Source organism: Elgaria multicarinata, chromosome 10 (assembly GCF_023053635.1).
Source record: "Elgaria multicarinata webbii isolate HBS135686 ecotype San Diego chromosome 10, rElgMul1.1.pri, whole genome shotgun sequence".
Lineage (NCBI taxonomy): Eukaryota > Metazoa > Chordata > Lepidosauria > Squamata > Anguidae > Elgaria > Elgaria multicarinata.
Window position 1 is genome coordinate 65,404,231 of NC_086180.1, and position 26,449 is coordinate 65,430,679.

Here is a 26,449-nt window from a genome sequence, read left to right on the forward strand (position 1 = left end):
TCAAATACGTGAGTAGTAAAAGACAGGAAAGAAATGGTGGTTGAACTGCTTAATGAAGATGGCAAATTGATAACAGATGACAAAGAAAAAGCTGAAGTGCTCAATTCCTACTTTGGCTCAGTCTTCTCCCAAAAGCATATGACACACACACCCTACAAAAAGCAAAGCACAAGTTGACGGGGCAGGATTGCAGTTTGAGATTAATAAACAAATGGTCAAGGAACACCTAATTTCTTTGAATGAGTTCAAATCTCCAGGGCCCAATGAACTACATCCTAGAGTAATGAAGGAGCTAACAGAAGAACTCTCAGAACCACTATCTATTATCTTTGCAAAATCATGGAAGACGGGTGAGGTGCCGGATGACTGGAGGAGGGCTAACGTTGTCCCTATTTTCAAAAAGGGCAAAAAGTAGGAACCTGGGAACTACAGACCAGTCAGTCTGACATCCATCCCTGGGAAAATTTTGGAGCAGATGATAAAGAAGTCAATCTGTAAACACCTTGAAATCAATGCAGTGATTACTAGAAGCCAACATGGATTTGTAAGGAACAAATCCTGCCAGACTAATTTGATCTCATTTTTTGATTGGGTAACCTCCCTTGTGGACTGTGGGAATGCTGTGGACAACATATATCTTGACATCAGCAAAGCTTTTAACAAAGTGCCCCATGATATTCTGATTAACAAACTAGCTAAAAGTGGGCTAGATGGAACAACTATTAGGTGGATTCAGAGTTGGCTACAGAATCGGACTCAAAGAGTACTTATCAATGGAACCTTCTCAAACTGGGGAGAGGCAACGAGTGGGGTACCGCAGGGCTCAGTCCTGGGCCCAGTGCTCTTCAACATTTTTATTAATGATTTGGACAAGGAGGTGCAGGGAACGCTGATCAAATTTGCAGATGACACAAAATTTGGTGGGATGGCTAATACCCTGGAAGACAGAAACAAACTTCAAAGTGATCTTGATAGGCTGGAGTACTGGTCTGAAAACAACAGAATGAAATTTAATAGGGATAAATGCCAAGTTCTACATTTAGGAAATAGAAACCAAAGGCACAGTTACAAGATGGGGGATACTTGGCTCAGCAATACTTCAAACGAGAAGGATCTTGGAATTGTTGTAGATCACAAGCTGAAGCCAACAGTGCGATATGGCTGCAAGAAAGGCAAATGCTATTTTGGGCTACATTAATAGAAGTATAGCTTCCAAATCACACGAGGTACTGGTTCCTCTCTATCCGGCCCTGGTTAGGCCTCATCTAGAGTATTGCACCCAGTTCTGGGCACCACATTTCAAGAAAGATGCAGACAAGCTGGAGCGTGTTCAGAGGAGGGCAACCAGGATAATCAGGGGTCTGGAAACAAAGCCCTATGAAGAGAGACTGAAACAACTGGGCATGTTTAGCCTGGAGAAAAGAAGATTGAGGGGAGACATGATAGCACTCTTCAAATACTTAAAAGGTTGTCACACAGAGGAGGGCCAGGATCTCTTCTCGATCATCCCAGAGTGCAGGACACGGAATAACGGGCTCAAGTTACAGGAAGCCAGACACCAGCTGGACATCAGGAAAAACTTCCTGACTGTTAGAGCAGTACGACAATAGAACCAGTTACTTAGAGAGGTTGTGGGCTCTCCCACACTAGAGGCATTCAAGAGGCAGCTTGACAAACATCTATCAGGTATGCTTTTGGGTGGATTCCTGCATTGAGCAGGGGGTTGGACTCGATGGCCTTGTGGGCCCCTTCCAACTCTACTATTCTATGATTCTATGTTTCTATGATTTTTTAAAAAGAAAAGCTGTTGTAGAATTCAGTGAGATGTACGTCCAAGTAAATGGGTCTAGGATTGCTACCTAAATTACAGTTTAGCTGCAATCAAGGTCAAAATACAGAATCTTCTCAAAAACATGTTCACAAAGAGCAGTTGGTTACATTTACTGAGACTAACATTGCCATTATACACACACTTACTGGGGAGGAAGCCCCATGGCGAGTATTTGTAGCATGCATGGGCTTAGGGTGTTAGTCACAACTTAGAAGTAATTAATAAATTATCTAAAGAAAATACTCTTCAATACTTTGTTTACAATAAGATGTCTATAATATTTTCTATTTGAAGAAAATAGTTCTGGATGCTATACATGAAGAATTCACTTAAATTGGAATGAGTTCAGAGAAAGACAACAAAAATTATAAGGGGACTAGAAACTAAGTCCTAGGAGGAAAGATCAAAAGAAATGGATATGCTTAGCCTTTAGAAGAGAGGACTGATGGGGGGGATATGACAGCACTTTTGTCATACCTACAGGTTGTCACACAGAAGAGGTCCACAATGTGTTCCTATCACCCAATACTGTAAAATCCGAAATTATGGGCTTATGTTACAGGAAGGCAAAGATTGGACAGCCATCTGTCAGGAATGCTTTAACCTGGATTCCTGCACTGAGCAAGAGGTTAGACTCAATGGTCTAAATAGCCTCTTCCATGATTTGTCTGAAGAAGCCAGAAGTGGGAGAATTTGTATATGTACTGCTCACCAGATCACTATTGCTTTAAGAGCCACTCACCACCATCTGTCTTAGCAGGTCTGGCCAGAAGACAGGTTTCTGAGTTAGAGACCCCTACATTTCAATAGCTCTTTTCCTTTTAATCAAACCGCTATGATTCACTAGGTTGAGCCTTCCATCATACTAGACACCACATTTTCTTTTACACTTTCTTCCTTTTTATGTCATCCTGCCTGCCTGTGGAAAGAAAAGTTTGAGGAAAATATTGTTTGGTCTATCCAAGGAATGTTTCATTCTACTCTACAAAAAGGCAGAACTTCAACTTAACAAGGGATTGTTCTTTCCACGCAAACTGCATGAAACAAACTGCAGATGCATCTCAGACAGGAAGCAGAACAGAAGGGGAAATAACCCCTCCCCACAAATTATAAAACAATCCTTGCCCAGAGCTGGCATTCTGACAGACAAATTAATTGAGCCCAATAAAAGTTCAAAATGTTGGCATTTTTCTCAGAAATGCTCTGCAGGAGGGTGATCTTGGTAAAGTTTGCCTGCCAATGCAGATTAAGCACAGTAACGGTAGGAATGGCAGGGGGTAGGACCTTCTCCTGCTGCCAGGAACTAGCAATTCTTCTCCCAACCATCACCAAAACAAGGTTTTCAACCCCTAGATAGTTTTAGACACATGTCTCTCACAAACCATAAAACCCAATTTAGGAGAATCTCATGTCATCCTAATCATATGGCTAGTGCCATTTAATTCCAACCTATACTCTTATGTTCACGGCGTTTACACACTTATGAAGCAATATCTGTGGAGGGACAACAATCCCTTGCAACCAGTTTAATTCCCATACCAAATAGATTACTAAAACCATACAACTGAAGAGGCCTCACTCCCACCTGGCTTTCTTGAAAAGTGATGTGGAAGTTGAGCTTGGTTATGAACATAAAATTTATAATTCTGTCCTGTACGGGCACACCAACCTTTTCAATACTGAAAGCATACACTTAAATCTAATATATTTTATATTTACATTCTTATCCTCACCCCACTTTAAAACTGATTGTGGGGACTATGTAGGTATTGAATTTACATTGGTTTTGGTCTTCCCAAAATCAGGTGTGGGAACTGAGGTGCAGTTTTGAATCTGAAACATGGTGTTTGGAATGTACATGCTGACTTTTATTCCAATGTCATGGTCTTTCAAGGGAGACATCACATTGCACTGACTTTTGCATTTTCCTCCCCCCATTCTGAAAACTGGTCCAGGGAAAAAGCTGATATTTGAACATGAAATGTAAAATTGTCCCCTGAACATGTGTATCAAATGTTGTACTTATATGCTCATCTGATTTAGTTATAAAGCACAGTATTCGAGAAACCTCACTTCAGACATTGCATTACAGTCTGTTCCGCATCTCTAAATTTCACTTGAATACAGCTATAGTGGTTGAGCTGGACTCATAATGGAAATGTAAGATGGTGTCATGCACATGAACTTTTATACCACCTTTCAGTCTTTAATGGAGATCACATTTTACACGATTGAAAATGGGTGTGGGGAGTCATGCTAAACCCTCAAGCCCAAAGTACAGAACATTGTTCTAAGTGTGCACAGCAATTTCCATTCTGATATCTCATTCTTCAAGGGAACTATTGCATTGCACTATAGCTTCATATTTATCTCCTCACTTTGAAAGAAGCTGGCTCAAGTCCATAAAAGTTTACACCATAAGAAACCTGTTTGTCTTTAAAGTGCCACAGTGCACTTCGTTATTTATACCACAGTAAGTGATACTTCTAATAGTATATAAAAGACTCTTTATCTGCTATACTATATTTACACTGTGTTTTGGACGCAAAAATCAAATCTTATTGGGAAATCAATAAAAGCCCAATGCATTGCTGCCGATGAGGAGGACATAGTCCTAAATTGGGGGGGGGGGGGGAGGTGAACAAGACACCCTCTTGCATTGTTGCTCTCTTCAGCTGGAAGTCCCTCCATCTACTGCTACCCCAAAGCACTGAATGGTAAAATGACTCTTTGCTGTCCAGGAATTTTATTTTTTTATTTATTTATTTATTACATTTCTATACCGCCCAATAGCCGGAGCTCTCTGGGCGGTTCACAAAAATTAAAAACATTCGAAGTATAAAACAACAGTATAAAACCATAATATAAAATACAATATAAAAACTCAACCACATAAAAACAGCAGCAATGCAAAATTACAAATTTAAAACACCAAGTTAAAATTTATTTATAGACTTAAAATACTGGGAGAATAAAAAGGTCATCTAAAAGCATATAATGTAGGTGCCAAGCGAGCCTCCTTAGGGAGCTCATTCCACAGCCGGGGTGCCACAGCAGAGAAGGCCCTCCTCCTGGTAGCCACCTGCCTCACTTCCTTTGGCAGGGGCTCACGGAGAAGGACCCCTGAGGATGACCTTAGGGTCCGGGCAGGTACATATGGGAGGAGGCGTTCCTTCAGATAACCTGGCCCCAAGCCATTTAGGGCTTTAAATGTTAATACCAGCACTTTGAATCGGGCCCGGACCTGGACTGGCAGCCAACGAAGCTGGAAAAGGACTGGCGTAATGTGGTCTCATGGAAGAAATGCCTCTTCCATGTCCCATTCCCTTAATGTAGCTACTAAAATAGCTACATTATTTTAGAATTTGGTTGGTAATTAACTCATGGAAGTTGTCATAGTACAAACAACACAGTAATGTCGCTTATACACGAATTCTGTCTTCTGCCATACAACAAATATTATCTTAATATATCAGCCTTCTCCAACCCGCTCACCTCCAGATGTTTTCAATTTCAATTCCCATCAGACCCAGCCAACATGGCCAATGGTCTGGAATTCTTGGAGTTGTGTCCTAAACATCTAGAGAGCACCAGGTTGGGGAAGGCTGAAATATCTTATATAAAACAATAATTGATATATATGGAGGAGCATAAGGTGAAATTTGACTATACAAGTTATTTTAAAATAGTAGCAACACTTTTCTTGAAATGGTAATGCAGATCATTAGGCTACACATTGCACCCTTAACATTTAAATCTCCATCATTCTTAATTGCAAAAAAAATTAAAATCTCCACAGAAAAATGCAATGAAAAGCATTCCAGTTTCAAGACAGATTCCGTACAAATGAAGCATGAAATATTCTGTCTGTGGAAGTCAATTTATGCTGAACTTGTAATTTATCATACAAACTCAAGAGATACAAATGAATGTCACAGAACTATTTCTTCATATCATAACTGCTAGTCTTTCATACATTTTTTTTAAAAAAGGACTGAGTTTCAAAAAAAAAAGAACACCCTTGAATCAATCTTTTTTCCTATAGAAAGTGTTACAAGACTCATGAGAAAATATATTAAAAGCCTCTGTCAGAGAAAGAAAATCCCCTTCAGATCACTGATCTTTTGAATAATCGCATTAAAGAAACATTTCAATTCCTTAAAAAAAATCAAGACTGACTATTAAAGGCAGCAAGTTTGCAATGTACAAATCTGCAGTCCAAAGGACAAAAGAAGTGCTGTAGTCAAGACAAGCAAAGTTAGTCAGGAGTCTAAGGTCTAGAAACGAAACAAAACCATTGCATTCAACTGGACTTGCAGCCCAGCATTTAACTAATTTAGCTGGCAGTTTTCCCATCAAGAGCTAAAATTCATGGGGCTTGTGCGAAATGCTTGGCTTCAGAACAACTTCCTTGGCTCTAGAAGTGGAGACTTATGAAGCAGGCTCTATCAGGATGTCAGATGCTTACTATTATCACTACCAATCTGCAGTGGCATCGATTACTTATGAATGGAAGGCTTCGTTTATGTCCAAAATAAAACACAAGTGGGATCTGCAACAAAACGTTGCGATGTATTCCCACCCCCAAGTGGAGTGTTCTTATTCCAGGCTGACACCCATTCAGGACAATTGGAGAGCGAGCTTCAAATATGGAAAAGGAATACAGGGCAGATTTTCTTCTCCACCCACTTTTGAGTATATTCCTTGCTGGGCCCAACCCTGAAATATTTTATAGCTATATAGGGGAAGAAGGGAGCACAAATATCTGGAGTTAGAATTAACAAATGCAGAGGATCAATACTTAATTGTGGAAGACATATGGGTGGAAGACGAACTGGTTGACCTAAAAGAAATAGTATGGAAAAGGTGAAAAGACAATGAAAGGCCAAGCTTTCCAGACAATAACTCAGGATGGCAAAGAACCAGGCCCAAGAAAGGCTTTACTTCTGAGGAAAAACTGGCATATAAAGGATTAAAAATTCTTCATAGGCCCAAGCAATCAATGTGTGGTAGAAGACTGTAAAGCCTGATCAGTTGCTGTAAGATCTAGAGAGGGAAAATTAAAGTAATTCTAGATGGAAAGACTAAGAGTTAATACAACAATCAACATGTTCACCAGCTGGGGCAGAACAAACAGGATGTAACCCCTTTTGTCACCATGGCCATCACAGCAGTTCTGCCAACGAGCCTATCAAGTAGCAAATAGAAACACACAAACTCCATATATCCGAATAAGCCAAACCTGGGGGGAAATAAAGGAGATGGCAGATGGAAAAAATACATGCTTATAAAACCATGTACAAACGCATACGTTAATAACTAGAAAATCAAGACAAATCCAATTCCGTTAATACATTCTATTGCAGATGTGCACTCAGTTAATGGCATTTCACTACTCTGCCAGTTCAGTAGAAGCTTTATTCATGAAACTCGCATGTAATAGCTAACTGTATGGCTACACATAGTTAACCCATTTTTTTTTTAATGGTTTATCATGATTGAGGCAGTGTGCTGGTGTATCCTACCTGATTGTTCCTGCTGCAAGAACCCACAGTTTCTTTCTCTGGATTCTCAGGGGACAAACCAGAATTCCTGGTTTGCATGCAATGCATGGAAGGTTGGTGGTTTGTTAGGCCACTCCCACTGAGGGCCATGTGCACTGGCACATTATTGTAACATGTGAACTAGAATATGAAATAGAAGTTATCTATAACAACCCCAACTAGACAAAGTCAGAGCTGAGTGAGACAAAAGTTTTGTGTAGCAGCAGGTGAGTATCACTCTGACCAGACTCAGGGAAGGAAAATAAGCCACTGCAGTCCCCCCCCCCCCCCGCCCCATCCCATGCATGCTGATCACGCACTGTGTCATTACACTCACTAGGGACGTTGTCGTGTCATCCAAACTTGGCAAGACTGGGTGGTGAGGCTAGGTTACACACCACCCCCACAACAAGCCATGTGTTCTGGATGGTTTGTAAACCCACTCAACCCCCACCCTCGCTGAGTTTGGATGACATGACAAACCCGCTCAGCGAGGGTAATTATGGAGTGTGCACCTGGGACGTGAAAATAAGCTACGGTGGCTTATGCAACTGCAGTGGGGCAACTGATATGCCACCCTGAAGTACAATTTGGCAAATGCAAAATGAGCACAAAAAAGTTATATGCTAAATTGACTCTTATGGGAACAATGTTAAATGATTTTAGGAGCAATCCTATGCACATTTAGACAGAAAAAAGTTCTTCAAATCCCAGCATTTCCCAGCCAGCTATGGTGGTGAAAGCTAGGAGTTTTGGATACTTTTCTGTCTAAACATGCATAGGATTGTGTCCTTAATGTTTCCTTTCATTAGTAATAATTCAACAGGTTTTCCATGGAAGAAAAACTAGATAATAGCTTGCTCATGGACTTAGTTAGAGCATCAGTCTGAGCATGGTGGTATAATGACAACTTGTTGGGTTCACATGAGGCAACAACACAACAGCACTGGCTTTGGGCAACATGACAAGTTGTGGTTGTGACTTGAATATTTAAAATGCCCCGCGCCCAATGTACCATTTAAGCCACGGTGGGCTGCTTGATCATGCACACCGGTCCAGAGACTATTGCCTGCAGCCTAACACTGAACACGTTCAGCCATCAAACACTGCTGCCATGGGAAGAGAAAATTTGAGACATGTAATTCTGGATAGCAACACAAGACCTTTTGCACAACTTCTGAGATGACTTATAACAGAGCAATCTGATTAGTGAGCAACTAGAATTTTCAGCAATCTTAAAGGTTCTTAAGTTGCCCTCAAGTTTACAATTCCTGTCAGTTCAGGGATAACTCCTGTTAAAGAACCAGAAGCCTGCCTTATGTAGAAATGACTAGTAGAAATGTCTAGGTGTAGAAATGTAGCCACTATTAAAGTTCCTGAAACCAGCTCAACTTCTTCCCAGAGTATTGGAAGGGCAGCTCTTACAGAAATTCTCAAACTACCCAGTGAACATAGGGCTAGCAGCTTCCTGGTTTCATAAGAGAGACTTTAATATTACAATTTTTAATATTAGACTGGGTTAGCAACTGTTAGTCTTGGCTGACCAGAAACCACTCCAGTGTTAGTTTTATAGTGAAACACTTTATTTTTTTCTCTATTAAAATGTAGTTGTTGAATTATAAAGGACTATGAGTGGCGCAATGTCTCAAATTCACTTCATCTTAAGTAACAGTTCTGAATTATATTTGTTTCTTTCCACATAAAGAGCAAATAACAGACAATTAAGAATGTTTTAAACTATGAAGCTTGATTTAAGACCAATATTGAACTGGAGAGTTAAGGTAAAATCAAGATGTATGTTCTAGGGCATCATGGTATTAAGAAATAAAGGGCATTGTCTTAAGGAACATGCAGCATCTTTGAATCTAAACTGCCATAAAAACCTGCTTCTCAAAAAGTAAACCAACTTTCACAATATGAGCATTAATTCATGGAGAAACTGATTTACAATACATTATTATTATTATTATTATTTATTTATATAGCACCATCAATGTACATGGTGCTGTACAGAGTAAAACAGTAAATAGCAAGACCCTGCCGCATAGGCTTACAATCTAATACACATTTAAGCACATTTATGACTGGCCCACATATATATTTTGTAGTTATAGTATTTGACTACATCTGGAGAAACCCAGGTTGAAATTTACACTCAGCCAGGAAACTCACTAGAAGACCTTAGGACAGTCACTCTCTCTCTCAGCCTAACCTACCTCACAGGGTGATTGTAAGGATAAAATGGGTAGCAAAAAGAACGATGTTGAGCTCCTTGGAGGGAAGGCAGGATAAAACTTAAAATATTAAATATTAAATGAATACATTTTTAGTGACAGCTACAGAAAACCTTCAGGACTTCCCTGCTTCCAATTATAAGTAAAGAGAGCAAGGAGTGTAAAAATATTGTTTCAAATGATAAATACAATAGCACACATTCCAAGAAAAAAAACTTTAGGGTGCAATCCTATGCATATTATTGTTTAGACAGAAAAAAAGTCCTGTAACTCCCAACATTCCCCAACTAGCTAGGAGTTGTTAGGCTTTTTTCAGTCTTAACCACAAGACTATGCCCTTACTGAATAACAACAACAACTATAGTATTATCTCAGTTGCCACAACAGTAAGCTACAGAAGCCTAACTGTAAAGGGTTAATGCCTCACTTCTCTTTGTTGTGCCCCATAAAGCCTCTAATCATCTGAATACTATTTTAGGAATGTTTTACAAAACATGTCAGATGATTATTAATCTCCATAGCATTCCTTTGTTCGCTCTAACAACCATGGCTGTATTAACAGTTTATTTTGTACACATCAGTGATCCCAATGCAGAAGGGAAAAAGGTCTTCCTCAAGTCATATGGTCTACTCTTTGAAGCAAACTAATAATTATTAAGCGAGTAATATAGCTATCCAGATCTTCTCAATATACCTCCATTAAGAGGCAATTGCACTGAGAAGATTGATAATGGACTTAATGGCTATTTTCAACCATCAACCTGTTTACATGATTAGAAATACCAGAGGTTAATTCACAGTTCCTAAATCAATAGCTTCATCTCAAGCTTATTTACGTTGGCAGGAAATTCAAGGATGTGTTAGCCATGCATCTTTGCTCATTTTATTTAATCTTCTTAAGTAACTTGTGCATGTTACTTGTGAATTATCAAATTCTTCCAATTCCACAAAACCTGGTATCATCAGGTTGCCCAGAAATTTAAATCAAGATGAAGAAATCGTCCTTAATTACCCTGGGACTCTTCCTGACAGTGAATTCATTTCAGTCTGATTAAGTCCTTGGTCATTTAAACAAATTAAGGCATACATAAGTGAATTTAAGGTTCTTATCTCATTATAAGTTATTGTGATGCCTAAATATGGAATGAAGTACACTGGAAAAGAACATGAGGCCTTAGGCATTCTTAAATGGTACAGAGTTTAGGGCACACACAACTAATATTCACAGACTGAAATAAAATGTAAATGACAGTTATATAATTTTGTGAAACAACAAAACAAGGGGAAAATCACCCCAACGTAAGATTTATGGCAATTTCTCAAAGACCTATTTTCATAACATCCCATGATGTAATCAGAGCTACAAAATTATTCTAAGATGAAATGATATTCTGAGCCACTGAACACTGATTTCTTTTTACAAATTTGCATAGATTATGCAAATTTGCATTATTTTAATTCATGTACTTTGTTCTGCTCATCACGGGAATGGTTAAAGAACTGTGCAGGGAACTGCAGCTCCATTCCTTTACCACTAGAAATCTCCATTCAGCCCCACTTCTGAGATTTTCACCAGGCACAGGCACTGACCAACACTTTGGGGGCAATCCTGTGCATGTTTAGACTGAAAGAAGTTCTACAACTCCCCAGAATTTCTGATGCTGGCTGGGGAATGTTGCCAGCTGTGGGACCTTTTGTGTTTAAACATGCATAGGATTGTGCCTTTAAACTATTAAGTCTTAAGAACTAGAAATATCAAGAACATACACTAGATAATTTTTACTAAAGCTAGCTAAATTACATTATAGTGGTATTGTAGGTTTTTAATCACGTAAGTAGTACATGATGACATTGTAAAGTAAAATGTCTTTAATGTGAGCTAACCCAACCTTAATTATTAATGTACAATATACAGAATTATGGATTTCCCCTTTAACAAAGACGGATGACTGAAATCACTGTACTAAATGGCATGTTTGCTTTCAACAAGGAAGTTTCATACCATAAGTATCTCAAATGAAAAATACAGTACACTCCCTCTTCAAGACTGTGTTCTATGGTTACCTCTTAGTTATAAAAACTACTTCACTGTTTTTTCAACACCAGTCAAGTCTATTACACATGCCACTCTGCATTGTAAGAAGTTATTCTTCCATAGCACTTATTACATGCTAACAGTCCTCTATTTGGGGGAAAAATAGACACCTTAAGTCTCGGCATGGCAGAGAAGTCAAACTTGACAATTTCCTAATCCATGGATGTTCAATGTAGAGAACATCCACCTGTTTGTCTCCTAGGTGGTTCAGATACCTTAGAACATAAACATACAACATTTCTAGCTCCTAGGATTTCAGGTACAGCTTAAGAAAACATAACTCACTATATTCAAAAGATATGCAGCTCGATATCATGCCTGTTTACCCACAATTAATACCAGGTTAAATTGACAAGATTTACTACTAAGCAAATGTAATGATTGCAGGCTTAAAACCACAGGTAAAATAAGACCCTCTTGTGCATTCTATACTTAATGTCATGATTCCTACAGCAAATTTTAAAGTGTTGCTTTGATTTTCAACATGGATGAGCAACACCAGGGTTCTTTATCATTCTGGGTAAAAACACAGACATTCTATAGTGTACCCTGGAATCCACCATATTGTTTACATTCAGTTTACTATACAAAGCAAAAATGACAAGTTCCCCAATAACAACATTAATACAAACAGTCCTGGTGTGAGAAACCTACAGCACTAGGCCAATTAGTTATAAAATGTATAATAATAATTTACAAAAATTGTGCCAATTGCTTTACAATTATAAACAGTCAGCCAGGATTTCAAAACAACTGTATCAGTTATGCTAGTCTATTTCAAAACAGTTGAGTCTGTTTCGACTCTATAAAGTTAAGGATGAGGTAATCCCTCTGATTTTTTCACCTCAACCTTTCCAAAGTGTGTAGATACTCTCAAGACCAGTCACCCTTAAGCTAGTTTGCCTTTACCTTGACCAGTATACCACTGTAAGAAATTGTCCATTCATGAAGTGTAATTATTATTTTGCAACGTTATCAGTTATTGTAAATTGTTACCAAAAATGTTAGGTCTACAGGAGTAGACTTTAAGCCCAATTGGAATCCACCAGGAGAAGAGCCTTTAGAATAGTGGCCCCTTCTCTGTGGAACTCTCTGCCCCTGGAGGTCAGGTAGGCGCCAACAGTAGGCTGCTTCCAGCATCTCCTGAAAACGCTATTTCAAGAAGCCTTCCTCAACTGACTAGCCACTGTTTTTCTGGTTCCTTTGTTTTAAATTGAACAATTTTAATTTGCTTTTTAATCTTCTTTCTTTTTGCTGTTTATACATATGTTCAATGCTTCGGAATCTGTTTTAGATATTGAGCGGTATATAAATATTGTAAATAAATAAATAAATGTTTTGAAATAGACCAGCACAACTGACATAGATGTTTTGAAATCCTGACTGACTGTTTATAATTGTAAACCAATTGGCACAATTGTACCTCTAATTATTATACATTTGGAACTAACTGGCATAGTGTTGTGTTGTAGGTCTCTCACACCTGGAGTATTTGTACTGATGTTCAGTATACACCATATCAGGGTTGGAAAACTTAATAGCCTGGGAAAGTATCCAGTCTTTTATATCAAGCAGGGTCAAACTTAAGGCTTACGGGATCTATTTCGTTTATTAGAAGTCTGAAGTCCACTCACCAGAGCCAAGTATCTGATTCTGTTGAGGCAAAACCAGATAAAAAACAGAACCTCATTGGAGCCTATTATCTGCAGTATAGCACAGGTTAACCTGCATGTACAGATTTAAATCTACATCAGAGTTACTACAGACCAGAGATTCTAACAGTGATAACCTGACCTCTCTGGTCCCCCCTCTTTCCTACCCATCAAAACACCCTCTTCTCCTTCTCTCTGAGGTCAGAGTGCTGACTCCAACCTTGGATTTGGGGATCTGAACTATGTTATGGCTCCTCAGATGCTGTCTAGGGCCCACAGGATTGCTCCCTAAGAAACACAACAAATTAAGCTTATTGGCTGAGCAAAACAAGACCTTTGGTTCAGCTACCCCATTTAGCACTTTGTCTTGTTTTTAATGCAATAACTGTTGAACACTGAATTATCAGAATGAAATTTGTGGCACTTGTTACATTTCAAGTTCAATTACAAGGATGACTCTCATACCCAGTTTCAAAGGGAAGAGGAAAATGCAAAATATCTCCAGCTCCAGCTGAGAGCCCCCTCCCTCCTGCTACCAACTGTAACTGCTGAACTTTCCAACTAAGATTGTAGTGCCTGAGTTTGCTTTCCTTCCCCCCTCCTCCTCCTCCCTCCCAATCCCCTTTCCTTTTGTGTCATGTCTTTTAGATTGTAAGCCTGTGGGCAGGGACTGTCAAGAAATACTTTTGTAAGCCGCCATGAGAGCCTTTTTTGGCTGAATGGCGGCATAAAAATACTTAAATAAATATAAATAAATAAAATATAATGCAAATGTCCTGTGAACACAATGTGACATCTGAATACACTGGTTTACTAGAACTATTATATTTTCTTATATACAAATATACAATAATTTTTAGAGGTATTCTATCGTACTATAAATAACCAAATAATAATCCATGAAGGTTGGTTGGCTTCTTAGCTAGTCACTGACCCACATGATCAAAATGGGCCACCATGGCTTATTAAAGCCATGGTGGGCTGTGGCACATGCTGGGTGGTAATTGCATATTCAATGCTTCTTTAACCTGTGGGAACTGGATTAAACAACCTTTCCATAACCTATGGTTTGTTGTTAAGTTATGGAAGGGTTGTTTAACCCTTGCATAACCCTCAGACTCGAGAGTCACGTGACATGACAAGCCACAGTCGGGCGATGAATATTGAAATTGGCTGCCCACATGCGCTGCACTCAGTTGTATGAACTGGCCCATTATTTGTAGTCAGCATCAATCCCCTCCTCCATGACTTCTGACATGGACAGAACTAGGGCCATTTCTAATTTGTGCAGCATATAGAAGCATAAGACAACTGGAAGTCTCTTCAGCCACTTGGAAGAATCTCCTGCTGTTCCTTCCTCAACCTAATGCCTTCCAGTTCTGTTGGACTGCAATTCCTATCTTTGACAGCCTGCATGGGAAAAGCTACCTTACATGCTCAAAAACTGCAATGGTAATGAGATCGCCAAGGTACTGATATAGATCCATGCAGTACTGTTCACCGGAGGGCTGGGGGAATTTGCCCTAGCAAGCTAATAAGCGGATTTTTGATGCCTATAATCAAACTGGTACAATTAACAAAATTTCTGTCAACTCCACAAGTTACATAGTGTTACCATCCAAGCCTTCCCTATGTGAGATTCTTTGACTCCAAAAACAAAAACATTGTCTTTTATTTAATTCAGTTAAATCTGCAGCATACTTAAGATGTTCGTCCCAAGTTGTCTGCTGATTAACCAATTTCTCCTGTTTTTAAAGCTTCCTGTTTCCTGCCTTTCTTGACTCTTCTTCAGCTTTTATTTCTTCTACCTCACATCCAATAGATTTCCCCCACCCCCCAGATCTTCTCCAAGAGTCTCTCAACTCAACTCTTTTTACATTCTTTAAAGTTCCTTTCCCCCTTCCTTTCAGCCTATTCTGGTCAGACTTCTGTTCCAATGAAGAAGTTACACTATCATTGTTCAGAATATGCAGCGGGTAACAATTTAAATAAAAGGCAAATAAATAAATAAATAAATGTGCAATTTTATTTAATGAAGCGAAATCAATGAAATTGAAGTATAGCTTCCAAATCGTGCAAGGCACTGGTTCCCCTCTATTGGGCACTGATTAGGCCTCATCTTGAGTATTGTGTCCAGTTCTGGGCACCACACTTCAAGAAGGATGCAGACAAGCTGGAGCGTGTTCAGAGGAGGGCAACGAGGATGAACAGGGGTCTGGAAACAAAGCCCTATGAAGAGAGACTAAAAGAACCGGGCATGTTTAGCCTGGAGAAGAGAAGACTGAGGGGAGATATGTTAGCACTCTTTAAGTACTTGAAAGGTTGTCACACAGAGGAGGGCCAGGATCTCTTCTCGATCCTCCCAGAGTGCAGGACACGGCATAATGGGCTCAAGTTACAGGAAACCAGATGCCAGCTGGACTTCAGGAAAAACTTCCTGACTGTTAGAGCAGTATGACAATGGAACCAATTACCTAGAGAGCCATCTTTCAGGTATGCTTTAAGGTGTATCCCTGCATTCAGGAGGGGGTGTGTGGATTCAATGGCCTTATAATTCTCTTCCAACTCTACTATTCTATGATTCTATGAAATATATGATTCTTCAATAGGCCACTTAAGCATGTGATTAACTCTCCCACTGAAATCAATAGTGCTTTGAAGTTTAACACTGGCTGGATCTTTCCGTGTGTTTTAAACATAAAAGGAGTCACCCATTACTATACCCGAGAGGAAACTTCACTGCAACGCAGCAGTTATTATTTTAATAATTATGCTGCCTAACATTATCATAGTGCATTAGTACTTAACCCTGCAATTTTAACTATGTACTTTCATCCATTTACTCCTCATTTACTGTGAGGAGTAAAACTAGAAGCTCTATTCATTGTGGGTTATAATAAGTGCCCTGATATTGCTATATGGACAGAAGAATACAGGAATACTTCAAAGATTAAAATATACAGATAGGAGTGGCAACAGCTACAGGATGGGACCTGCATACTTAGAATGCGATACAATTTTGTTTAATATTGTACCACATAGAGCAATGCTAAGAACACTACAGAGACATGTCCCCATAGATGCCTTACACTGTTCATTATTAGGTGTTTACAGCTGTGTACCATGCTATTGTTAGAAAACAAACACAGAGACTTTACAATATATTCCTAACTTTTACCACCGCTCCCCATTGATGACTATAAAGTTACACCATTCTTAACTATTTAAATCTTATGTTTATACAAACATCCATTAGATATTGACATTTGAAACCTGTCTATGTACTCTAATTTCTATAACCCTTCCTCATTTAAATGATGTTTTGATTGTTACTGTCCATGTTTGCTAAAGAAAGCTTTTTAAAAAATTACAATTAAGATGAGTCTAACAAAACAGCCCACTTTCTTTTCCTCAGATGTCAGAACAATGTTCCACTGTGACAGCCAAACAAGACAGTTAATCTATTTGAGATACATAATTGGTATACATGTGGTAAACGTGGATATATATTTCATCAATAGCCCATAAGCACCTATTGTTGACCTTGCATAATATTTTACTTCCAGCAAATAGTTTCTCTTATATGATGAATCATATAAGGGTAAGTAAGCCAAATCCCATGTCAACAGTTGAAATTTCCATTTGTACTAAAACCATATTCTATAGAAAGAAGGGAAAGAGAGGATTGGAAAGAGAGAATAACTGAATCTTCACCATAGGAGGAACCAGACTGATTACCTTTTGTTCACTACACTCATTTTTATTACATTAATATCCTTCAAAAATCATAGTAGATATGATAATCTGTTCAAAACAGAAGAAATCCCCAAAGCCACAGTATGGTAGTACCTTTACTAGCACAAGTTATTAGGATTTGGTTCACAACTTCATAACAAATTGCATGATGTGGTTTCAAGAACATTCTTGGGGACCTTAACATCTGGGTGGAATAGGTATGTTCCTCTGTCAAATTTCATGGGATCTGAAATACCAGGGAAATAATAACATATTCTAATTTTAGTGTAAATTCTTGCCTCCTAACAAGGACTGATTTCCAAACAATAAAAACAACTTCACCCTACACAATCCAGCATGACATACATTTTTCTACCTTGGCTGAGGGAGATGATACTTGTTATCTTTAAGATGGTAATTCAAAAACAATAGAATAAAAGGTCAAAGAATTGATTGCATCAATTCTTTCTTTTAAAGCCTATACATACTTACAGCATATCTTAACCATTACCACTGGGGTGTGTGTGTGTGTGTGTGTAAGAATGAAAGAGAGCACACAGAGTCCAGGTACTTCAATCCTAACATGTTTTACCTGCAGTGTCATAAACAGAGGTTTATGCTGCTGTGACAATGAAAGTAGCATCCTATGCTAGGATGCTTACTATAGAGCAAGCTCCCTTGCATACAATAGGACCTCCAAATAAGCATGCAGAGAATTGCATTGTATACATGTTACAATAGTATAAAAGGCATTGTGTTTCACAAAAGGGATCATCACCTGCCTCACAGTTGACTGCTCCTGAATTTGTGGTGGACTATTCCTAACATAGGAAGCTGCCTTATACGGAGTCAGACCATTGGTCCAGCTAGCCTAGTATGTGTGACACTAACCCTGTTCAGACAACACACTAAGCCACAGTCGTTAAGCATTTTGAGCTAAACGTTATGGCTTAGAGTGTCGTGTGAACCATGACTTAGTGGGCCTCTTCAGATGACATGCTAAGCCATGATTATGCTGCTAACCCTTTTGCAGCAAATGGCTAGTGTGTTTAAAACATGGTTATACAGCCACCATGGCTAGGAATGGTTCACACATGTTTAGCTCAAAAAGCTTAAGTACCATGGCTTATTGTGTTGTACGAACAGTGTATCATGTGATCCTTCTGCATGCAAAGTAAGTGTTCTACTACCAAGTTATTGCCCCATCTCTCATCCTTATTAGTCCAGGAGCATATGTTTAAAAAATGATGCGCTGTGGCAGAATTTTTGAAAGAAATATGTGGTTGGTTTTATTTGATCAGAAACTACTTTTAGATAAATAATTTCCATGGTGTCACTCTACAGGGTATGGTGTGTAGTTTTGATGATGCCATCAAAATTCACTAAAACATTAATATCTCCGTAGCTAGTGGATGGATTTTAATTTATGAAGTCTCATTTTAAAGATGAATCAGAAAGCTACAGCATAACAATAATTTCAATAATAATAATAATAATAATGTGTTGTCATGCTTGATTCATGCTGATATGCCAGCACAACAGCTCATAAAGTCAAACCATACAACTGCACTCTGAAGCACATTTACTAGGAAATAAACTCCACTGAAATAACTGGGCTACAATCTGATACATACTTACCTATGAGTAAGACCCACTGAATACAGTGTTTCTTACTTCTGAGTAAACAACCATAGGATCAAACTACATGCTGCAATCCTATGCACACTTTCTTGAAGTAATCCACACATTGAATTGAAAGATACTTAATTCCAAGCATAGGATCAAGATGTGATGCTCACCTTTTACAAGATGGACCATGCACTGTATGAGAGTAAGGATCAAATCCTGGATATATATTGAATTGAATTAACAGGATGTGCATTACCTGCCTTTTCCCCTTTGTGCACATAATTCTTTCTCATATCAGAGTCCGATATATTAATTATGGATTATCTCAAGTACCAAGTGCAACATTCCTCTTTCTGTTTGTTTTGTAACAGTAAGTAAAGAGATTGACAAGCATTAATAGAGTTACTCCAAACACTGTCTCCTACACTGTTTAACAAGGACTTCACTTCATTAACTCCTGTGAAAGAAAATACAGTCAAGCTCAGGGCTGAAAATGTCTCAAGTCTTCTCTCCAGAAATTAGAAAATTAATGAAAACTGAAAGACAATAGTCACTCCAAATCTCGTGTGATACAAGATACAAACTGCAGCTCATTTTCTTAATATGATAGAGAAACACTTAATTGTAAAGTTCTACCTGAAACTCTGGTTAGTAGAAGAGAAAAACCTGATATATAGGATGAATACTAGCCACATTTTCTGGACAAGTCAACCTAACAAATCAGTATGTAGCTAAAATGCAAATCAACAAGAATATTTAATTTGAATCTACAGCAATACACACTAATATTTTCTTTACAGAAATATGTAGTGCTTGAATAATCTATTTGTAAACATAATTTAAAATGAAAGAAAACAAACAGTTTCAACAGTTTCAATTTTTTTACCATTTTAAGCTAAATTGCCAAGTATATTGAGAAATGAGTAAATGAGCGAATCCTGTGAAATCCATCACTTTATCAGCATTTACATTCTATTTAAGGCAAATATTTCAAAGTACACATAAAATAAAATAAGGTTATACCAACAGTTTAAATACAATTACATTCCAGTAACATGCTTATCACTGAAGCACCCCTGACACAGAGCACCATGCAAGCACCATAGCTCTGACACTAAAAGGAGACGCTACAGCTACACTTTCTTATTTCAGCTAGGAAATATAAGCCAAGCCCTTAATGAATAATTCAGCACGGTTTGTGCCATAAATTTATAATGCCTCTTATTAGTTTGAGATAACTGGATTGTTGGTGGGATTAATAAAGACAAACACTGAAGTCTGAGAACTAAGAGAGAGAGAGAGAGAGAGAGAAAGAGAGAGAATTTATACAGTTAAAGGAAGAAAACGGTTGTTCCAATATAATTTTAATTTGAAAAATTTAACATCTTAGATTACCATTATTACTTGATTGCAATGGATCCAATTAAATAGAAACTCAGGTCTCCTAAAATGAGTTATGAAATGTCTTCTCATTAAACAGGTCTAGCCTTTTCCCCTCTTTATTTTACAGAATCTCTAGTTGAAAGGACTACCAAAGGCAGGGAGCATTTTATAAACTGGGAAGAGATGAAAGCACTCAGTTGAGGCCTACTTCTAAAAATTCAAGTACGAGGCCTGTGGAAACTTCCCCCAGCCTCCTCAATAGAACTGAGGGCTCCACCTTGGAGAAGGGTGGGCTGGAAAAGGGACCACAAATCTGGGGCTCTGAACAAGACGGTACACAGTAGTTTGTTTCCTTTTTTCTTTATAATTCAAAGTTTCAGAAGAAAGAAAAGTTCGAACCTGCTACATGCCAAACCTGCAGTTCCCAAAACAGACTTGAGCAAACTGCCTGGTGTTGTTTTATTTGGCTCATTCCTGAGACTGTTCGGAAGAGTTTTTGCGCTTGGAGAACGAAGTCAAACACAAACTAGCCAAACCTCTCACCCTTTTTACCCGTAGTTTTAAGCTTCCTGTTCCCCCCAGCATTTATTTTTTACTTCGTTGATGTTAGACCGAAAGCGGTGTAAAAAAAAAACTTTACACAGTTCCTTAAAAGCCACAGAAATCCATTGCAATTTAAACCATTCTTTAAAAACAAAAAACAAAACCCCGCAGCCTAATCTAAAAAATATTATAAAAGTTGCGTGTGAAGTTTACGCTTCGTTTCCTTTTTAAGATGAGAACCTGAGCCGATTTCAGTTCTAAAGGCAAGCCATTATCTGGGTGGAGGGAATTCCAAGCCCACCGCCTGCCTGAAGTCCGGGGAGAGGGTGGGATTTTGCTTCGGGTCACAACAAACATGCATTCCCAGAGTTCTTGCTATTCCTCACAACTCTCCTTTCCCAGCCTGCAGAGTGACTTTCACTCTCTGTCTCCAACACACACCCCTCGCCAGAGAACACATGCCAGAAATACACAAACGTGCACTTCGAAAGTGCCCTCATCTCCTTCCAGGATCATGCTGGTGTGTGTGTGTGGGGGGGGGGGGGATTCCTCCTTTATTCCTTGTAGATTATGATTATGTAACTGTAAGAGACTCTCCCTACACGCCCCCCTGGGGGTGGGGTGCAGAGAGGCGGAAAAAAAAACCTCCTACTAAAGTTAGGACAACAAGCGTGGCTGATGCCAAGTGGCCCCCTGGCTCTATGCTTCGGCCCCCACCCCCTCCCCTTCCTCCCGAGGGTTTTCGTGTGGTTGGGGGTCTCTACCCACCTGTCTCGGGGGTCGATCCAGCTGGTCTGCTTGGTGTTGTGATCGATGTAGAAGACTTTCCCATCGTAATCCCTCGCCTCCTCCCAGCCATCGGGTAAGGGCAGCTGCCCATTCCCCACTTTCCTAGGCATGGTTGAGGGCGGGGGGCAGCTCCTCCATGGGGACAGAAAACAAGAAAGAAAGGAGGAAAGCGGGAAGGAGCGAAAGACGCCCCCCCTCCTTCCCCAGGAGCCCTGGGTGGGTGGAGGGAGGGAGGCAGACTCTTGCAATCGGCCAGGAAACTCTCCTGAGTTTCAGTCCACCATGTCTGAATTAGAGCCTCCGCCTTCTGCCCCTATTCCGTGGCGGCGGCGGCGGCGGCAGGTCAGGGGGTCCAGGCTAAGGCGAGGCGCTGTCTAGGTTCCGATCCGGGGGGGGCGGGGGGAACCCGGCTCAGCCCCGAGCAGCAGCCGCCGCTCATTAGCATGAGATTAGCATCCATCTCATCTGCATGCACATTCCTCGCTGGTGCATTCCTGAGCCTTAACCCTGCCTGTGCCGCCACCGCTGCGGCAGGAGAGAAATAAAGAGTGGAAGAGCCATCATCGTAGGAGACCGCTCTGGGAGAGGCAGAAAAGAGGGAGGGGGGGAGAGAGACCAGGAGAGTGAAGAAAGGGTGTGGGCATGAAGAGTAAGATATCAAAGGAAAAGAAGAAAAGAGAACTGGAGGCAAGTGACTTAAAATACCAACAACTATGTCAGCACCAAAAGGGAAAAGGGAGTTCTGAAAATTCCCAAAGTGCAAAAGCAACCTTTTGAAAATGAAGTATAAAGACCACAATCCACAAAGGAAGCATTCCAGAGTAGTTCCAGTTAACTTCAGTATTATTTATTTATTTATTTATTTATTTATTACATTTATATACCGCCCCATAGCCGAAGGCTTTCTGGGCGGTTTACAGAAATTAAAAACAGTGAACATTAAAAACAAGTATACAAAATTTAAAACTATCAGGAACATAAAAACAACACTATCCTTTTTAAAACAACTATTCTGCCACTTTCCACTTTTAAGTCATGTGAGTACTCTCAGACATCACTTCAACATCCAATAATGTTGTGCTCACTTCCCAGGACCAGAAAGTGAAGGCCATTTTTTTTCACAATGTGTTTCTGTTTTGTTTTGTTTTGTTTTTAGCCAGGGGACTGCAAGGCTAGATGGCTACCTCTACCATTAGGCAGAGTGAGGCTGTCACCTCAGGCAGCAGATGCTGGGAGGTGGCAAGAAGGTATTACATGGAAGAACTGTGTGCTCTGCAGCCTGCCCTGTGCAACCCAAGCTAGCTTGCTCTCTTCAGGTATAGTGGAGGACACTGTCCCATCAACTGCCAGCCCAGTGGCTTTGGTACATGGAATAGGAGAGAAGGCATCCTGTTCTTTGCCTCAGGCAGCCAAAAGTCCTGGGCCAGCCCTGGGGGAGAGACTTGCAGGTGTATTGTAGTAAAAGAACAAAGTAATTTGCCCAGCACAGATTTTAATACCTGTAATGGGAGATAAAGCTAGTATAGCACTGTAAACAAACAGCTGGAATTCAGTACTGGAGACTGAGGCCTTAGCTAGACCTAAGGTTTATCCTGGGGTCGTCCCAGGGTTGTCCCTGCCTGTTCCCGGGATCCCCTGTGTGTCATTTAGATGCACAGGGATGACCCCGGGATGACCCCGGGATAAACCTTAGGTCTAGCTAAGGCCTGAGGCTGCAATCCTATGCACACTTTCCTGGGAGTAAGCCCCACTGAAAACAATGGGAATTTCTTTCAAGTAAACAAGCATAGACTTGCTCAACCATGGATTTGCTGATAGTAAGTGGAAAGTGATGTCCAACACATAAGTATTGTGAAATTCTTTGGAAAAGGTACCCTCAATTCTTATCAAATCCACTGTCCATATCCAAAATATCCAAGACAGCCATAATTAATTTTAAAAGAGGTCATTTTAAACAATGATATGGCTCTGTATTACCTCTAGTATCAGAGGCAGTATGTCTCTCAATCAATGGAGGTTGGTGGCTCCAGTGTCAGTGGGGTGGTGAATCCATTCTGGATTTCAGTCAGAATCAGTCAGAAGGTTTAAATGAGCTATCCAAGGTGCTGAACGCAACCCCCAAAAGATTCATAATCTTGGATAGCTCCTTTAGAGTTCTGACTGAACCATCTCACCGACATCGGAGCCATCAGCCTCCATTGCTCTGAATACCACTTGCTGGGGAACATGAGCAGAGTGCAATGGTGCTATTGCCCTCATGTCCTGCTTGTGGGCTTCCTATATGCATCTTGTTGGCCACTATGGGAACAGAATGCTGGAACAGAAAGGCCTTTGATCCTTTCTAAACCAACACAGCTCTTACGTAATTCGATGATTAGTTAAAAGGAATATTTCATAAACCAACTCCCTGCAATGTCCCATAAGATCTGGTCCTTTGGGGACTTCTTTTGGTTTAAATTTTTTATTTCTCTTTTAATTTACAAATGAATATATTCATGTATACCCACAAAGTCCACCAGAACTGCAGAAATCAGCTACCTTTGTGGTAACAGAGACTTCATGCTTTCAAAATGATAAGCATGGGACCCTCTCCCTCCAAAGTTTGGCATTTGGGCAAAGAACAGTCTTCACAAATGATAAAGTAAACAGTGGGATCCATTAACAATTTGTACTGGGGCTGGCTTTAATTTCTTTATAAAATTACCATATTTTCTGCATTTTGTTTATATCCTCCATTTGAAACCACTGGTTCTTGTAATCAATATTTCCACAAAATCTTGTCTGCACCACGAGTCTGCCAATAGTCCCAGGCAATAAGGGCCCACCAAATATAATAATCCAGCCAATTACCTGACAAGCTGTACCTAGTAAAATTCTTTCTTCTACCTCAAAGTCCTATCTTCTACTGCATTTGGTCATCCTAGGAGTCACTGGGCTCATCTACACCAAGCAGGATATTCCACTATGAAAGCTGTATGAAAGTGGTATATAAAAGGCAGGATCTAAACTACTTCTTTATAGTGGTACTGAAATGCACTGACAACTGTTGGGCCCCATGACACATCTACACCAAGCAGGATATAACACTATGAAAATGGTGTGTGGTATGTGTCTTGGGCCCAAACAGTTGTCATTACACTTGAATACCGCTATAAAGCAGTAGTGTGGCTCCTGCCTTTTATATACCACTTTCATACCGCTTTCATAGTGGAATATCCTGCTTGGTGTAGATGAACCCTATGTCTAGTTGGGAACCACCAGACCTAGTAAATACCAGTGAAGCAGGTATTAACAGCATGATCGTGTTCAGGGTTGTGCTTTTATTAAAAAGAAAATAAAAACATTGAACAGTATGTGTTTAACATTATGTGGAAAATGTGTCTGAATTACCTTAGTTGAAATCCCCAACCTGGTGTCCTCCAATGGCCATGCTGGCTGGGAATTATGAGAGTTGAGGTCCAAATGCATCTGGAGGGCACCAGTTTCAGGAGAACTGATCTGGATGGAGAATCTGGAGATCTGCATTTGGCCCATAAGCCAGAGATTTTCCACCCATATCTTATGTTATTCCATAGGTTTTGTGCAGTGACCAAATGCATATGGACCCAACTGCACAAACTGATTTTAATTTTATCAAATCATTTTTTATTATAAAGATTCAGCAGTATGTACACTGGGAGAAGTCAAGATTAAATTCTTCTGAACCCAGCTGCCAGATATTAATTTGGCTCTAGTGTAGAACTTAATAATGTAAAAACGGAGCAATTTATTCTAGAGAGAGAGTAGCCTCTTATTCAACTAATTCACATTCTAATATAAATAGCCTTTACAACTATGGACATGATCTACCAAATCTACAATGCAGCGTTAGTACAGATACCTACATTACCTACAGTAATGTAGTACATCTACATTACTTTGCTTCTTTCCCTGTCATTAATTATGCTAGTCCTATGAGACAAAACAACTTCCACATTTGAGTAAGAAGAACCTTTTTGTTACTTATTACGGTACTAACAAGATCCATGTGTAAAGTAACAGACTGAAAGGTAGCCTAACAGGCCACAATTATATTTCATCCCACTTGGTGTATTTGTAATGAAAAATAGGTCTGGCTGAGAATCCCCAAAGGAAACATTTGTCCCAATAGAAGTTAAAACAAATCTTTTCTAGCAAGGTTTTCTGTTAGGGCTGAACTTAAAGCAAAGCTGGAAAGGGACTTGCTTTTTTAATTGTATATAACTGCAGACTGGAGGATGCACTACATTAGATGTGTTTGGAGAACCACCTCTCACCAACATACATAAAAGACAATCAGTCAGTGCAAGTAATTGGGGCTCAACTTCACCAAGCAGGATATTCCACTATGGAAGCGGTATGAAAGTGGTATATAAAAGGCAGGATCCACACTACTGCTTTATAGCAGTATTGAAGTGCACTGACAACTGTTGGGGCCCAATGACACATACCATATACTGCTTTAATACCACTTTTGTAGTGTTATATCCTGCTTGGTGTAGATGTGTCATGGACCCCAACAGTTGTCAGTGCACTTCAGTACCAATATAAAGCAGTAGTGTAGATCCTGCAGTGCACTTCAATCCCACTATAAAGCAGTAGTGTGGCTCCTGCCTTTTATATACCACTTTCATACTGCTTTCATAGTGGAATATCCTGCTTGGTATAGATGAGCCCTTAGTCTGTACTTCAGTTTTCTGTTACATACATTTGCTATATGGAACCTCAAGCCCTCTGGATTGGAATTTATCATACAGAGATTTCCCCAGTACTAGTAAGCATATGACTGTCTAAGAGAGCAGATCTCAGAGCTCTCTGTCTCTCCTATACCTGGCTGGCAAGAGTCAGGCAAGGTGGGAGGGCAACTTAGCCTCACATTGCTGTTTAAAATACAGTTTTCAGCTAGATGGGCCTTTGAACCCCTTGAAGTGGTGAGTGGGCTTGCATGTCCCAATGAGCCCTGTGAGAGATGCCATCAGGAGTCATGTACTCCTGGT

At 39.7% G+C, this 26,449-nt stretch overlaps 1 protein-coding gene across 1 annotated transcript in view; it reads right to left on the reverse strand.

Moving 5' to 3' along the window:
• The window catches only part of WWC2 (WW and C2 domain containing 2), a 158,138-nt gene extending 136,309 nt beyond the window's left edge, over positions 1–21,829 (reverse strand). The window contains exon 1 of the mRNA XM_063136031.1: positions 21,414–21,829. Coding sequence (XP_062992101.1) covers positions 21,414–21,544 — 131 coding nt within the window. The 5' untranslated portion in view covers positions 21,545–21,829. The remainder of the gene's footprint in view (positions 1–21,413) is intronic.
• Between the last annotated feature and the right edge of the window lie 4,620 nt (positions 21,830–26,449).